This window comes from Triplophysa dalaica, chromosome 19 (genome assembly GCF_015846415.1).
Source record: "Triplophysa dalaica isolate WHDGS20190420 chromosome 19, ASM1584641v1, whole genome shotgun sequence".
Taxonomy (NCBI): domain Eukaryota; kingdom Metazoa; phylum Chordata; class Actinopteri; order Cypriniformes; family Nemacheilidae; genus Triplophysa; species Triplophysa dalaica.
In genome coordinates this window covers 6,587,871-6,601,923 of record NC_079560.1, presented here as the reverse complement: position 1 = coordinate 6,601,923, position 14,053 = coordinate 6,587,871, and the positions used below count along the sequence as shown (strand labels likewise).

Below are 14,053 nucleotides of genomic sequence, written 5' to 3'. Positions count from 1 at the left end.
TACATGTCACATTTTTGTGCTTACACTGGCAGTCATGCACACAGACTTGCTGGTTTGCAGATGAGTGTGAACCGTTTAAGCCTTTTAAGATCTAACTGAACAACTGGCGTTGCTCAAACAAAGTGCCTGTCACAGAGTTTTATGGGTTTGGAGATGAACATAACCCACAGAAAGACAAGTGGAGCGTCACTTGAATGACACAGCACAGCCCGAAACACACAGATTAGGGTGGAACAGACGATAAGAGGCAATCATTATTTAAATACACTCGGAGGATTATGTATACGTCCATAGAAAACTGAGATGTAGGAACCAAATGTAAGCTTGAGTATTGAAACCAAACCTTGAGTATTACATTTATTTTCGTTTCATACGTGCTCTGTCCTGTTGGTAATGTCAGATATGTGTCATAAAAAACTAATAACAAGAGTGACCCATTCATTTGGGGTAGAAAATAAACAGACACCTAGTTATAAATGACGGCACAGATATATTTTTTAACCAATGTTCTCGCACAACATCAAAGGGAGTTGATTTGTTTGTTGACGCAGGAAACGTATGACCGGTCACATGATGCCCTGGTGAACCAGTGATACCGAGTGATTGACAGATACCAGACATGAGTGGTGGGGGACTTAAACCAAACTTTGTCAACAACTAAGCCACGTACATGGCTAAACAGGCCGAGCGGGGACAGCCTAAAAGCAAACAACAGAATAACACACTGTAGTAAAACTAAGACTTAATGTGAGAATTGTGAGGAAAGTCTTGAGAAAGGAAACTGAACAGATGAAATCTGTTGGTGGAGAAGAGCTTTCAGGGCAGGCAGGGTCGTGATGGCAGAGGGATGGTCTTATCAGACTGTAGCCATGCTTTAACGGTCAAAGCTCTGGAACCCTGAGCCGGGAGGAGCGACAGCCGGAGAAGAGAGATAGTCGTGTGGCAGGAGCAATCAAAGAGAAACAGAAGTCACAGCACTTTATTTCTCACTTTCTCTCATAACAGCTCTATGACAGAGTGTCACTCTACATTTAAACTTCAAATCCATCAGCACTGCTCGTCTACAAAGCTCAGACTCAGAGTCTCATAATATGAGAAGGAAACTTATCTGACTGTGTATTGTGCGGGAAAAGCACTGGACCAGCTATAGTTGACCAATATAAATCCTCTGCTGCTGCAGGCTTCATCATCATATCAAATAGGTGACGTCATGACACAGGTCTAAATCATGGTGTTCTCTATACACAAAAACTTGATTTGACAACAATGATCAATTTATAAGAACCTGACGTGTTCAATTTTTCTCATGTAATATGACAAATTTTACTTTTGAAAATCTTAGTGTCTTATCTTAGTCTTAGTTTAAAGATGATTTAATATTACAATATAAACGTAGAAAAGGCACGTGTTTTGCTTTTCAAAAGCTTAAAACAGAAAAACGGAGAAACATGAATCAGTGCTGCCCCCACGTGGACACGTATGCAATCTACACCTCTAATCCAAACGTTTCTAAAAGCCTTTTATTGCAATAGTCCACCTGACAAAAATACGGATCGTCATTTATTCACCCTCTGGCCGAAAAATACAAAATAAGATATTTTGAGAAATGTCTCTGTGGTTTTGTGTCCATACAATGAGAGTCAATGGAGGTGAACGTTTGTTAACGAACTTCAAAATATCTTTTTTGTGTTCTGCTGAAGAAAGTCATACAGGTCTGTATTGACTTGAGGATAAGTAAATGATTAAAGAATATACTTTATTTGGGTGAACTATCGCTATGAGTGAATTTTGTGATAATGGATCACAGTATAGATAATACAACAACAGCAATGAAAAAAAATCACAGCAGGTATTCATATACAGGTTTTATTCAACATTTGTGTATAAACAGAGGCCGCAAATGCCTTCCAAACGTTTCAGTCTGCAGAAATCGGTATCTATTTGTACAGTCCTATAACCAGAACATTAAGATAATATTAGCAAGAATAAATAGCGACAAAAACTTGGAAAAGGGGAAAGAATCCATAGCCTGTCCCAGTGGCTGTCCAGCATATCTTAATGTGTTAAAGGCAAGATTTCAACATAAACAGCTTTATATCACTAAAATGGATGATACAGATGACCTCTAGCAGTGCATTTAATACCTGTTACACTTGTGGATTAAACAGAACATATTTATGTTTGCAAATTTTGTCCCTCCAACACTTCAGGCTTAAGTGCGCATCACTCTTAATAACAAATTATGTATCATAAACCAGACTTTGATGACAGGTCATGTAAGAAAATGTATCACGCTCTGTAGAACAGTTCTATAAACAATGTTTTGTCAGTATTTGTAATTTTGTCCAGTTGAAAGAAATATCATGCGCAGCATCACTCCCATATAACTGGAACATGTTTCTATATTCCTAACCAAGTAACATTCAACAATCTAAAGAAGCACATGAAATAAAATGGACACATTGGGAATGCTTTGTATCACCTATGCTTACCTGCCTTCTAAAAGATCACAGTTTTTTACTTTCTTTGATTTATGCCAAGAGTTTATACTGCAGAGAGGAAACTGCTCTGTCAGTTCCACAGTGGGTCACGTGTGAGTGAAATCTCCAAACCTGCTTGAAAATGATGATTTAACACTTTGAATGATTGTTGTATTAAGTTGGGATGGGTGTAAGACGCAGGGCATATAAATTTAGTTCAGACAATGGAGGTTTAAGACAAACTCAGCCAGACACAACAAACAATTGTCATGGCGATAATGGAAACGCACTTTACTGCACACAGTTGCCAGAATTTGGTTCCATCTTACTATTGCATCAAACAACACTTATAAAACAAATGTAAAAAAAATGCTTTTAAGAAATAAACATGCCTGCATGTTAAATAAAGTAACTAAAGCACCTCTTGGAATGAAAATAAAACAACTTAAGAGCATTACATTTTACTTTTTACAGAATTAACAGAAATGCTATAAAAACACAATACATATAAGCAGGAGCTCTTATTGTTGCAAACAGGACAATGCAGTACTGCATTGTTACAGAAAATAACCTATCCTTCATCAAAACATCTGACAGAAGTCAAGTGTGACAGCAACATTAGTGTCGCCTGCTCGGTTTGTGCTATATACAGCGTTTCTTCTTCATGTCTTAAAATAAGACTAAGAGAGCAATGTTACTGTGAAGAGAGGGAAGATTTTTAAAACGCATCTCTCCATTTGGTCATCTCTTAACACTGGATATACAGCAGGGAAACACTCATGACTGTGTGCTATTTTTAGCATCATCAAATTATTTATGACATATTTCATACATACTGTGCTAAACATATTCTTGCGATATCATTTCTGATGAACCCATGTTTCGGATCAAAAAATGAAAGACACGGGGAAATAGAACAGGATATGTATGGAAGCTACAGTACTTCATAACAAGGATCAAGTTATTGATAAATGCAGACATATTTTGAAAAGACACCAATGTTGATATCAGTCCCCAAATAAATAATCATAATTATTCTATATGTATTACGTAAAAACAGATAAAAGAAAAATAGATAGACACCTTCTGGTCATGATACTACTGTAGATCTCTCTCACAAATAAAAACTCCAAAAAGATTAAAGAAATATGTTTTTAAATGTGTAAACACAAAAATCAATCCTTAAATATTGCTTGATAGAGAGGTAAGGGCAAATAATGTACAAAACAAATAAAATATACGTGAGATTGAACTCGGATCAATTACTACTGGATTGTTTCTCAATGTTACATCACTTAAATTAAAATCACATCAACACTGACAATAACTGAACGGAACAGCATCTTCTACACAAGAATCCTTTTAAATGATATCCTTTAAATGGTTGACGAAACATTTAGAGTATTAACCTATTTATCTTCAAGGGTTCAAATAAGAACCATTGGGTGTCTACTGAATCCTGACACAAAATCCAACAGTTTGGAGCTGAATCCTGAATTGTAGCAGCACAGAAAAAAAAAGTTTTTATAAGTGACCAATGGTTACACACAATGTAAGACAAACATGACAAAGAAATCCCAGAGTAGTTGATATGAGAGGATTCCCTGTCACCGGCTGACAGTTAAAGGCCTGTGTACAGGACACACAAGCATGCTCGGGGATCCAAAATCAAACACGATCTGTGGACTCACACCATGAAGAGCGAAGGTGCTGAACTGACATTGATGTTGAGAGCAAGGTAAGCTCTTTTAAGGTACATTTAGGGTTCTGTAGTATTCAAGATGTGCTCAGTATTTCAAGTTCCTCAGCGTTAAAAAGGGCTGTGGCGCCCCCTAGCGACTACCGCTTGAAAGTGATTGAAAGTCAACACACTTTTACCCAGGTGTCGCTGTTGTGCATTCCAGTGTCCATTATACCTGGTGGATGGGAATGCCTGCTCTTTCTCTCACTCCCACAAGGGTGACAACGGAAATATGTCTTACACCTCTGTGGAAAATAGGATACTCTGTCTCTTACTGTCTGGTGTCGGGATGGTCTCCAACTGGAGAAAATACAGCAAAACTTGCACCTGCAGCAGAAATACAGAGAACACACGTCAGTAAGGAGACAACTGAAAACAAAAAAAATGGAATGTAGTTCAGCACAAAGAAATACAGGACACATATTTGCTAGCTTAAAGGAACGATTCACCCAAAAATGAAAATTCTGTCTTCATTTACCCACCATTGACTACCATACTAGGAAAAATTGCATAATTTATTTGTTCTGATAAACACAAAGAAAGATATTTGGAAGAATGCTTGTAACTAAGAGTTCTTGGCCACCATTGACTAACATAGTAGAGACAATTTACATTCTTGTTCTGTTGAACTCAAAAGAAGATATTTTGAAGAATGTAGGAAAAGAAACAGTTCGGGGACTACCACTGTAAGTTTTCCTACTATGGCAGTCAATGGGGGCCAAGAACTGTTTGGTTACAAGCATTCTTCCAAATATCTTTCTCTGTGTTTATCAGAACAAAGAAATCCATACAGATTTGGTTCAAGTCGGGGTGAGTAAATAATGACAGAATTTTAATTTTTGAGAGTTCAGGGTATAGTGGTAAGTGCTCACCTGTGACATGACCTCCAAAGACCAGCTATCCCCCATTGTAATGGGTTGTGTAGGGTTGGTGGGGATCTTGCTGTCCTTCTCTGAGGGTCGTAGCAGGGTGGGGCCAAACACAGTTGCCAGATTGTGAAGCGACATCTTGTTCACACTCTCCTTTTCTGCGATCCTAAACCCCCCAGGAAAAAATGACAGATCATCAGTTTGAAACAAATCATCCGATATTTCATAAATATATAAAGTTTAAATTATTGAAGGCCTGTTTTAACATTTCCATAAACGTTATGCACATCTCCTTCCCCTGTTTTTTATCGTCATACAAAAAAACCAGATTGTTTGTAAATTAAATTATTTTCATTCTTAAAGACATGATTTATTAATAACTGTATTACTGAAATACAAACCAATCATTCTCTTCACTGTCATACTAAAAATCTCATTCATCTCAGAAGCTGGTGTACCTTTTAAGATGATCCAGCAGAAAGAGGAAGGTGACAAGGTTTGGCTCTGGCAGAGATAGCAGGAGGTTCAGCATGCAGCTCTCTTTAGCTACGCTGTCTGAGAGCGCTACAGAGAAACACGGACACAATCAGCACACTTTCAAGAGGCCAAGAATGCTACAGTATGTACTCAGCAGATCAAGCAACACACCGATGCCTCCTGCGAAGTTCGGATAGAGCTCATCCGTGAACAGAGGCTCAGGGAGCTCCCGGAAATACAGCTTGAGAGTTCCAGCGATAGCGTTCACATCCATCTCGCTCATCATTACAGACACGTCCTTATTATCTGTAACAGAGAGAGAATAAGAGAGCTGATCTATGATAGATGCCCACTTCAGTTGAGCAACTGTACAGTAATGTTTGATCTACTCTCTAGTAGGTCATGTTTGGTTTTGTGATAACTCACTGGTGTCGAAGGCTGTCTTGAGCGCCTGTATGTCAGTGGCCACACCCGAGACGCGGTAGATTCCCACTTCCTCCATTCCCCTTCTCTCGATCTCCTCCAGACACTGTCTGACGATGTATGGCACTTTAGAGCGCTCCCGTCTGAAAACACAACATAAATGTTACATACACATACATAAACATAGACTCCTGAACTACATTACTTTTTACAATTTAAGATTTATTTTAAGGTAAACTCACAGGTTCACGGTCATTTTACTCGTCAATTTTCATATTACTTAATATGTAACTTGTAGAGGACAACACTGTATTAGATTTAGGGGTATTAAATTATGGAATGCTTCATGCCATTTGGCTAAAAAAAATCTTTATCACGTTACGAAAAATATTTAAAGGATAATCTTTTGGATGCTCTGTAAAAAAATGTTTTTTGTTTGGTTTCTGATGCATATTGTTTTTAGGGGTTTTGGTATTAAGTGAGTAAAATATTTGTTTATGTATGTTTTGTAAAATTGTTTTGTAGTTTTGGGTGTTTTTTGTTTGTTTTGTTGTTATTTTGTCGTTTATTGTTCTTGGGTTTTGATATTATTATATTATGTAATTTGGCTTAATTTATCTTAATTTTGTTTACTTAGGAGGAGGCTTCACATAACCCCTGTTGGTTTTTTTTGCCTCTACCTGCACAGTATTGTTGTACTTTCAATTTTTTTAATGAAAAACTTAAACATTAATGTACATCAATCTGGGATTGAATGCATAGGAATGCTATAAGTTCAAGGAAACTTGACTAGAACAGTGTTACTAAACTTTGTCATCTGTTTCAACTCACTTGGTCACTGAGGAGATGTTTATTCCAAACACACCCATGGGTTTCCGTGATGGCATCCTCTTCAGGCTGAACTCCCGGCTGGTGAATTTCATGGATATTTTCACCTCGATCTTAAGTAAAAGATGCACATTGAGTCATAACAGTGAGTATACGTACATTAAGACTGCAGTAGAGGAGCAGATGTGGAAATACTCACTCCGTTCATAGGAATAACTGTTCTCTGCCAGTCTTTTCCCTGGAGCATCTGAGGATCCAACTGAAGACACAAAAATACATCATTATGTAAAACATCATGGTAACAATTACATTTATGCATTCTTTTTCGCAGACACTTCAAAGCGACTTACAACGTACACTAACTATTACACATGTATGTGCATTGGGATCTATAGGTTGTGGGTTGGTTAGATGGACGTTACATTGTCTGATCTTCAGTTCAAGATGAATAAAAAACTTGCAAGCTAGTTACATTGGTGCATCAGTTTGGTCATTTCTTATCCTCCTATCGTAAACGCTCTATTTAATGCGAGTAAAGTTCAGCGTTGTACCTTTTGCCTGGTCTAATCTCCATATGGTCGCATGGAAGGCCTGATCCCTCTCTGCTACGTAATCTCATCATCTCAGTTATTACAACCTTTTACTGTCACCCGCTCAGAGAGAATTCAACCAGTGTTTTCTCACACATTAGTACCAACTATTGTCACATAAGCTCCACTGGCACAAATGTGATTAACCATTTGCATATTATTACTACATATTATTACAGTAGAATTGTGAGGGTACAAATCATTGATGACTCATCCTGCACTAAAATCTAAAAAATATTAAAAGAAAGCCCCTTCTTCCCCAATACCATCTGCCTCTGACTAGCAACAGCAAGCGGCAAATCGTGGCTCGTGTCATTTAACCATAATTTAAGATGAATCCACGTATGCCAACACAGGAAAAGCAATTTCAAAATAAGATCATCCAAAGGGAGCTTGTTGAGAACAGGTCTGCTTCCAGGACTGCAGAGAGATCAAGACACCCAAACCCCCCAGGCTACATCGATACACCAACATATGCTTTCAGACCTAGATGTATTCAAACCCAAACCCCACAATGAATCGTTTGTAAAGCAAGACAATTCTGTGCTCTCTCTCTGACCCCGCAAAACTCAAGGGAGAGACTGACAGGTCAGCGAATCGGATGTAGGTGTTTGAATGTGACATTTTCAGACAGCTGACATGAATAATGGATGATCTGGTGACTAAAAAGCCAAGACCGACTGAATAGCACCCTAGCAATTAAAAGGCAGATTAAATGTCTGGGGTATAAAGGCCAATCCCCCCACCAGAGTGACTCAGGGCCCAGGTGGTGAAAATGTATGCTCTCAACACTCAAAATACCGTTCAACCATTTTGTTATAGGTGAAGTGTTTGCTGGAGATCATACCGCCATCTGTCCTTTGCCCATTATTCTATCCGTGCTCTCTCCGTCCTCCTTGTTCATCTTAGCTTTGTTGTAGCTCTTCTCGTAACACAGCAGACGCAATGTCTGGGAGCCCTCCAACTCGATCTCAAACTCCTTAGACAAATATATCACAACAAACGGTAATACCCACAATGCACCACGAAGAATCAACCCAAACACTGAGATTCCTTTAAAAAAAATAAAGCACAGAGAAAGCAAAGCCGGTCCAGGCTTAACACCTGTCATCACTCATTTTCTTTACGTGCTCCCTTTACTTTGGGGGATGGTAATTGCTCTTAATTAAATTGTAATAGAATTTGTCCAGAAGGCCTGAATATTCCACATGGCCTCACTTATGAGTGCTTCATTAATTATGAATGCCCCGAGAGCGTTTCAGCAGCCGGCTCTTCTCGTCTCTGTGCTTTACAGACAGGGACGGGGTTCGTGGGATGTACCTCGTTCCATTTGGGTTCTGTGGTGTATCTGTACACTCTTGTTTTGGCTTTATTCACAAAGATGCCAAAGGAGTCCACCTCTAATGTGCAATACAGATCTAAAGAGACACAGAGAATCTCGTCAACACATGTCAGCAAGATACAAATTCTTTAATGTGCTGTTAGGAAAATGAAATAATGTGTATATGATCACTGATAGGCACAGGAAGGGGGAGAGAGAGAGGGGGAGGTAAAGAGACACTTACTTAAGCTCTGTTTAAGTCCAGAGGCAGAATGGACGATTACATTCAGGAATCCATACAGTCCAGTATTTTCATCCTCTGTGAACAAAAAGTCCAAACCGAAAAGTTGATTTTATCACTCTGAATAGACTTATTGTTCTCACAGGTACTGTACATCAGCAGAAGTTGAAAAATTTTTTTGTGTGTTTAAAGTGAACAAGCGAATTGTGCGCTATAACAAAAAGAACATTATAACTAATATAAATAGGATCTGTTTGAATTCCTCACCCTCTTTATTGATGGTGAGGGGGATGTGGACCGTCTGGAGTTTGACACAAGAGTTTGTGAGCATCTGAAGCTCCACGGATGTCAGGCTAAAGCTCTTAAAACCTGTGGGAACGAGAACTTCGTTTAACATCCACCACTATCTGAACCGGTAACAGTTTCTGAAAATACTGGTTGCTGTGTAATGCCGCTCACATTTCTTCTGCTGTTCTCGGATCACCTCCTTCCACTCGGCACGCTCGTAGTCTGATGAGATCAGAAACATGTAGCTCTGCATGATAAAACAGACGAATGGATTGTGAGTTTGGGCTGGAACATCTAGAGCTGAGGATGGAATCATGTGAATTTCTAACCTTTCCACTGCGATGATGCACTCTGAGGGGCATGTTAGGAGAGTTTAGCAGCAATTGTGATTCCTGTTCGGACAGTTTCTTCCTCAGTCTCTCCATGACCTTTGATCCTTTGTTGGCCTTCTGTTACAGAAAGAAGTGAAATATGTAAGCTGTGCTACTAAACCTAGTGCGCTTCCTATATAGAAAGCAAATGTTTTGTACCCTCTCTTTCTGGATATCGCTCCTGAGGGATGAGATCTTGATCTTAATGGTATCTAGCTCCTCATCAGGGGCTTGTGGGATAGTTACAGGCTCGGAATCCTCCGCTGTCTGGAAGGTGAAATCCGAAAGAGGAATGTACCACTTACAGTCGTACTGCTGGCTCTTCCTGCAAACATGAAGAAGGAGGGAAATAATTTAATATCCAGTCAAAAATACATTCTGGAATCTGATTAGGGAGTATTGATGTTGGTGCAGTAGATAAAGTTCAGACTCTCAGATTGCAAAAATAACAATAAGTCTCGCAACAACAGGTGGAAAATGTAAGATGAACTGTTCTTTGCATAAAAATAGGAAGAATGGAAATGAAAGAGAAAGATGAGATATGCATGGGGACTTTTCCTACCCTCCAATCTGTTTCTTCAGTTTGGCACAGAGCAGGAGGTCAGTGAAGAGAAAAACATGGCGTAGTTTTCTTGCTCCTTCCACCAGTTCGACCATGAAGCCGTCCTTCAACAACTGACGGTTCTGTTGTACATACAAAGCAAAGAGACAATGTTACTACACAAGTTTACAAAATGATTAAAACACTTCTGGGAATTGAAAACAAAATATAGGTCAACTATTGAGGTTAAAGTTTCTCAAGTTTAAGTCGAGGAATATTTATTCATTTAACACAAATAAATTAACGAACACTAAACTAAAACAAAACAAATAAAAATAAATGTAACTTGTATAGCAAATAAATAAGAAAATGACTAAAGCACTAAAAATTAACATGAAAAATAAAATAAAAAAATTAACACTAATTCAGAATATTTATAAATATACAATAAATGAAAGACAAAGCATTAAATAAATAATTTTGTTATTATAATAACATCATTATTTGGACTTTTGATTTCAACAAGCCATAAAGATAAAAAATGTAGTTACAGAGTCTGAAATTTGTAGATAGAAAGACGGACACATTTGTCTGTAATGCAGTTATCCATAAATCCCACTAGGGGGAAGTATCATCCTATTTCTAAAACAAGACAGCAACTCAAAAAAGAGCAGCAATCTTGTGTTGAAGACTCTTTGTTTCTGAAATTAGAAAATTGGGAGGACATTTTAAAACAGGTAACTCCTGACCACAAGCCATATGCTTGTACAACGATAGTCCCACGAGCCATAGCGTTCGGTTAGTGTGTGAAAAGACGTGTGCTTAACAAAAGCCCCAGGCCACAGGACACGCATCACTGCTCCCACGGCAACACGTCACCACTGCAGTGGAGGAAACAAAAGATGATATCACAACCATCTCATCCAGCGAGATGGTGGAACATGGCTGCAGTCATCTCCACATTCAGCGCAGTGTCTGAAAGATCACCCATTATTAACACAACATCACTGCTGTTGACTCACACTGTGTGTGTGTGTGTGTGTGTGTGTAATGGTTGTTCTGCAGCTGGGCACAAGGAAGAGTCACCACATAATGATTTAATGAAATTCTTAACATGCCAGTTATGCGTCACTGCATTTTCAGTACAAAGTGTGACCTGATTTTAGTTCATCCCTAGCCAAAGTGATATTTCTATTTCACATGGCAACATTTTTAACATTAAAAAGAGCATTCGCTTATAAAGCATCTCTCTCTGTCAACCAACTGGGGAAAGAGAGTAATTATAACATTAAGTCAATGCAAACAGTTCAATCAGCAGTAACAGAACCTCTTTTTTCCAGCTCAGCTGTTTTGGCAGTAATTTATGTGCAGAGGTCTGGTGTATGTAGATCGTTACGGTCTTAAAAAAGTTGAGTAGATGAGTCCAATAGTGAACACTTAAAGGAACAGTTTACACAAAAATGAAAAATCTCTCTTCATTAACCCACCCTTCATTTCTGTGTTCTAATAAACACAAAATATTGTTTAAAGAATGTACTAAAGCAAACAGTTCTAGGGCGCTTTTGACTACTTTTGTCCTTTTTCCTACTATGGTAGTCAATGGTGGCCAAGCACTGTTTGGTTACAAGCTATCTTCCAAATATCTTTCTCTGTGCTTGGATCAACTTCAGTAATGGTGACAAAATTTAGATTTTGGGGTTAACTTCTTGCCCGAAAGATCCAGTTAGCACTTGTAAAATAGAAACACAATGTTCCCAAATGGTCCCAATGTACCAGATTCTACTGGTCATGTTTCAAAGGCGAATCACGCAAGAAGCACATACCAGTCTGAAAGAACTGAGGTCATCCAAATCATGCAAAACTATTAAGAGAAAAAGCCAGAAAAAGATGGGCGAGGCGCACAATTACTTTTGTGTTACGCTATATGCCTTTTAAGTTAACATGGCTCTTGTTTACTTTTTCTTTATACATATTTCTGGTCTTATTCTGAATTATTCATAACTACAGGACAAAAATATGTTTGTCTACACAACCTTTCAGAAGCCCTGCCTTGGAAATAACTGTCCTTTTTTAGATGACGTCACCAATCCCTCATTTTTCAAGTCCTTGAGTCTTTCAACCCCTTTTGCTGAACCAATCCATTTCTAGTAAATGGGGCCGACCCATCGCTATATAACATACATTTTTTAACACAATTTTCCATTTTTTGGTCATCCTTTTTCTAGCGTTACATTATATAATCACGCTATTATTCATGTTAAGGTCTTTAAACTATTTAAGCTCGATTTGAAACAGTTGCTTTGACACGTTCCGTACAGATAGACAGCTTCTAGATGTGGGATGCGGCGCAAACGATCTTCCAAAGACCGGACTTTGCGCTCTCCTGGCGTGTGTCGTTGCTAAGCAACCATGGGCCACGATAGCCTTTGAGACGAGGAGGTATAAACAAAGGATATGGATTATATGCACTAAAAATACCTCTAACCTAATAACTCTTGTACTAGATTTTGTTATGTTGTGATCATCTGTGCTCCATTTTCATTGGCCTTTTCTTTATTGGCTGGTTGGTTCTTGTCACATGACCTAATTTAGAATCAAGCATTAAAGACTGTACAGTGTTTGAGAACTTAATTTAAATTCTGTATATTTCCTACTTGTTAGACTTGATAGCTCTCGGTTATACTGTATTTCAGTATATTATACACTTCAGTGTCTCTTCAAGAAAAATCATCAATTTAATGGAGACATCAGTTGCAGTACTAATATCACAATGTTGACTTTCATTCTTAAAATTCGTTTTTTTTTTAGAAATCTGTTACTTCTACATTAATTTGCGATTAAATGTGAAATTATTAGAATGTAAAAGTATATTTTAAAATGTAAATGTTATGTGAAATGAATCGTGATTAATCACAGAAATAAATGTGTGATAATCAGGTTATTTTTTAATCGATTGACAGCACTAATAAAAACATACCACCCAATGGCATCACAGTTTACATGACTGACATTTCCAAAGCAATTCCACTGTAGGCACAAGGCAAAGACCTCATCCACGTACAAATACACACACAAACATCCAAAAACAAACAGGCCTGTCTCGTACTTAAAGCCCCAGTGCAAACACTTAAACTGCACAGCATATTATTAGAAAAGCTAGTCTCTTGTCTCTTTAATGTGAACATGATGTGCTTTCTGCCTCCCTATAAAAGAGAAAACGCTCAAACGAGCTGTCTCAGCACATCAGATGACATTTTCCAGCAGCTCGCCTCCAGTAGAAACATGACAATGGCAATATCTCATAATCACCCACTAGAATTGGACCAAAACCATTGAAAGTTAAACCAGAACACACACACACACACACAGCCAAGCAGAAATAAATGTTGCACAGCTTCTGAAGATTAATCTCTGTGTGTGTGTGATGAGCACAAAGCCTGCTGGGTTGTACATGTTTATCCTTCATTTTATCCTTCAGACATTTTCTTCATTTTATCCTTCAGACCACGAAAATGTAAAAGGTCCAGTGTGTCATTTTTTTGAGGATCAGAAATGCAAAATAATATACATAACTATGTCTCCAGAGTTGTATAAAGACCTTGCATAAAGAAGCGTTATGTTTTTATTACCTTAGAATGAGTTATTTCTGTCTCCAGAAATGTCCTTTGCATAGAATTCACCATGCTGTTCCTACAGTAGCCCTAAACGGACAAACTGATCTACTGATCGTGTTTGGTAAATATGTTATCTCCTTCGACAAAGAAACGATTACGTAACGACAACTTAGTCCTGTGTCAGCAGCCGTGCTGCTTCGATAGGGAGGTGTGGAGTGAGCCATTGGTTGCAATTCGCAACCTCACCACTAGATCTCTAAAAACTCCAA

General features: G+C 38.3%; 1 protein-coding gene across 1 annotated transcript in view; it reads right to left on the bottom strand.

Annotated features, from left to right (window-relative positions):
* Positions 1-1,850: 1,850 nt before the first annotated feature.
* bcr (BCR activator of RhoGEF and GTPase) overlaps positions 1,851-14,053 on the bottom strand; it is a 53,913-nt gene continuing 41,710 nt past the window's right edge. The window contains exons 9-23 of the mRNA XM_056731404.1: positions 10,192-10,313; positions 9,789-9,954; positions 9,588-9,707; positions 9,430-9,505; positions 9,238-9,339; positions 8,974-9,048; positions 8,729-8,826; positions 8,256-8,387; positions 7,018-7,077; positions 6,822-6,931; positions 5,994-6,133; positions 5,739-5,873; positions 5,549-5,654; positions 5,094-5,256; positions 1,851-4,548 (exon numbers count right to left, since the gene is read on the bottom strand). Of these exons, the coding sequence (XP_056587382.1) occupies positions 4,459-4,548; positions 5,094-5,256; positions 5,549-5,654; positions 5,739-5,873; positions 5,994-6,133; positions 6,822-6,931; positions 7,018-7,077; positions 8,256-8,387; positions 8,729-8,826; positions 8,974-9,048; positions 9,238-9,339; positions 9,430-9,505; positions 9,588-9,707; positions 9,789-9,954; positions 10,192-10,313 (1,695 nt within the window). The 3' untranslated portion in view covers positions 1,851-4,458. The remainder of the gene's footprint in view (positions 4,549-5,093; positions 5,257-5,548; positions 5,655-5,738; positions 5,874-5,993; positions 6,134-6,821; positions 6,932-7,017; positions 7,078-8,255; positions 8,388-8,728; positions 8,827-8,973; positions 9,049-9,237; positions 9,340-9,429; positions 9,506-9,587; positions 9,708-9,788; positions 9,955-10,191; positions 10,314-14,053) is intronic.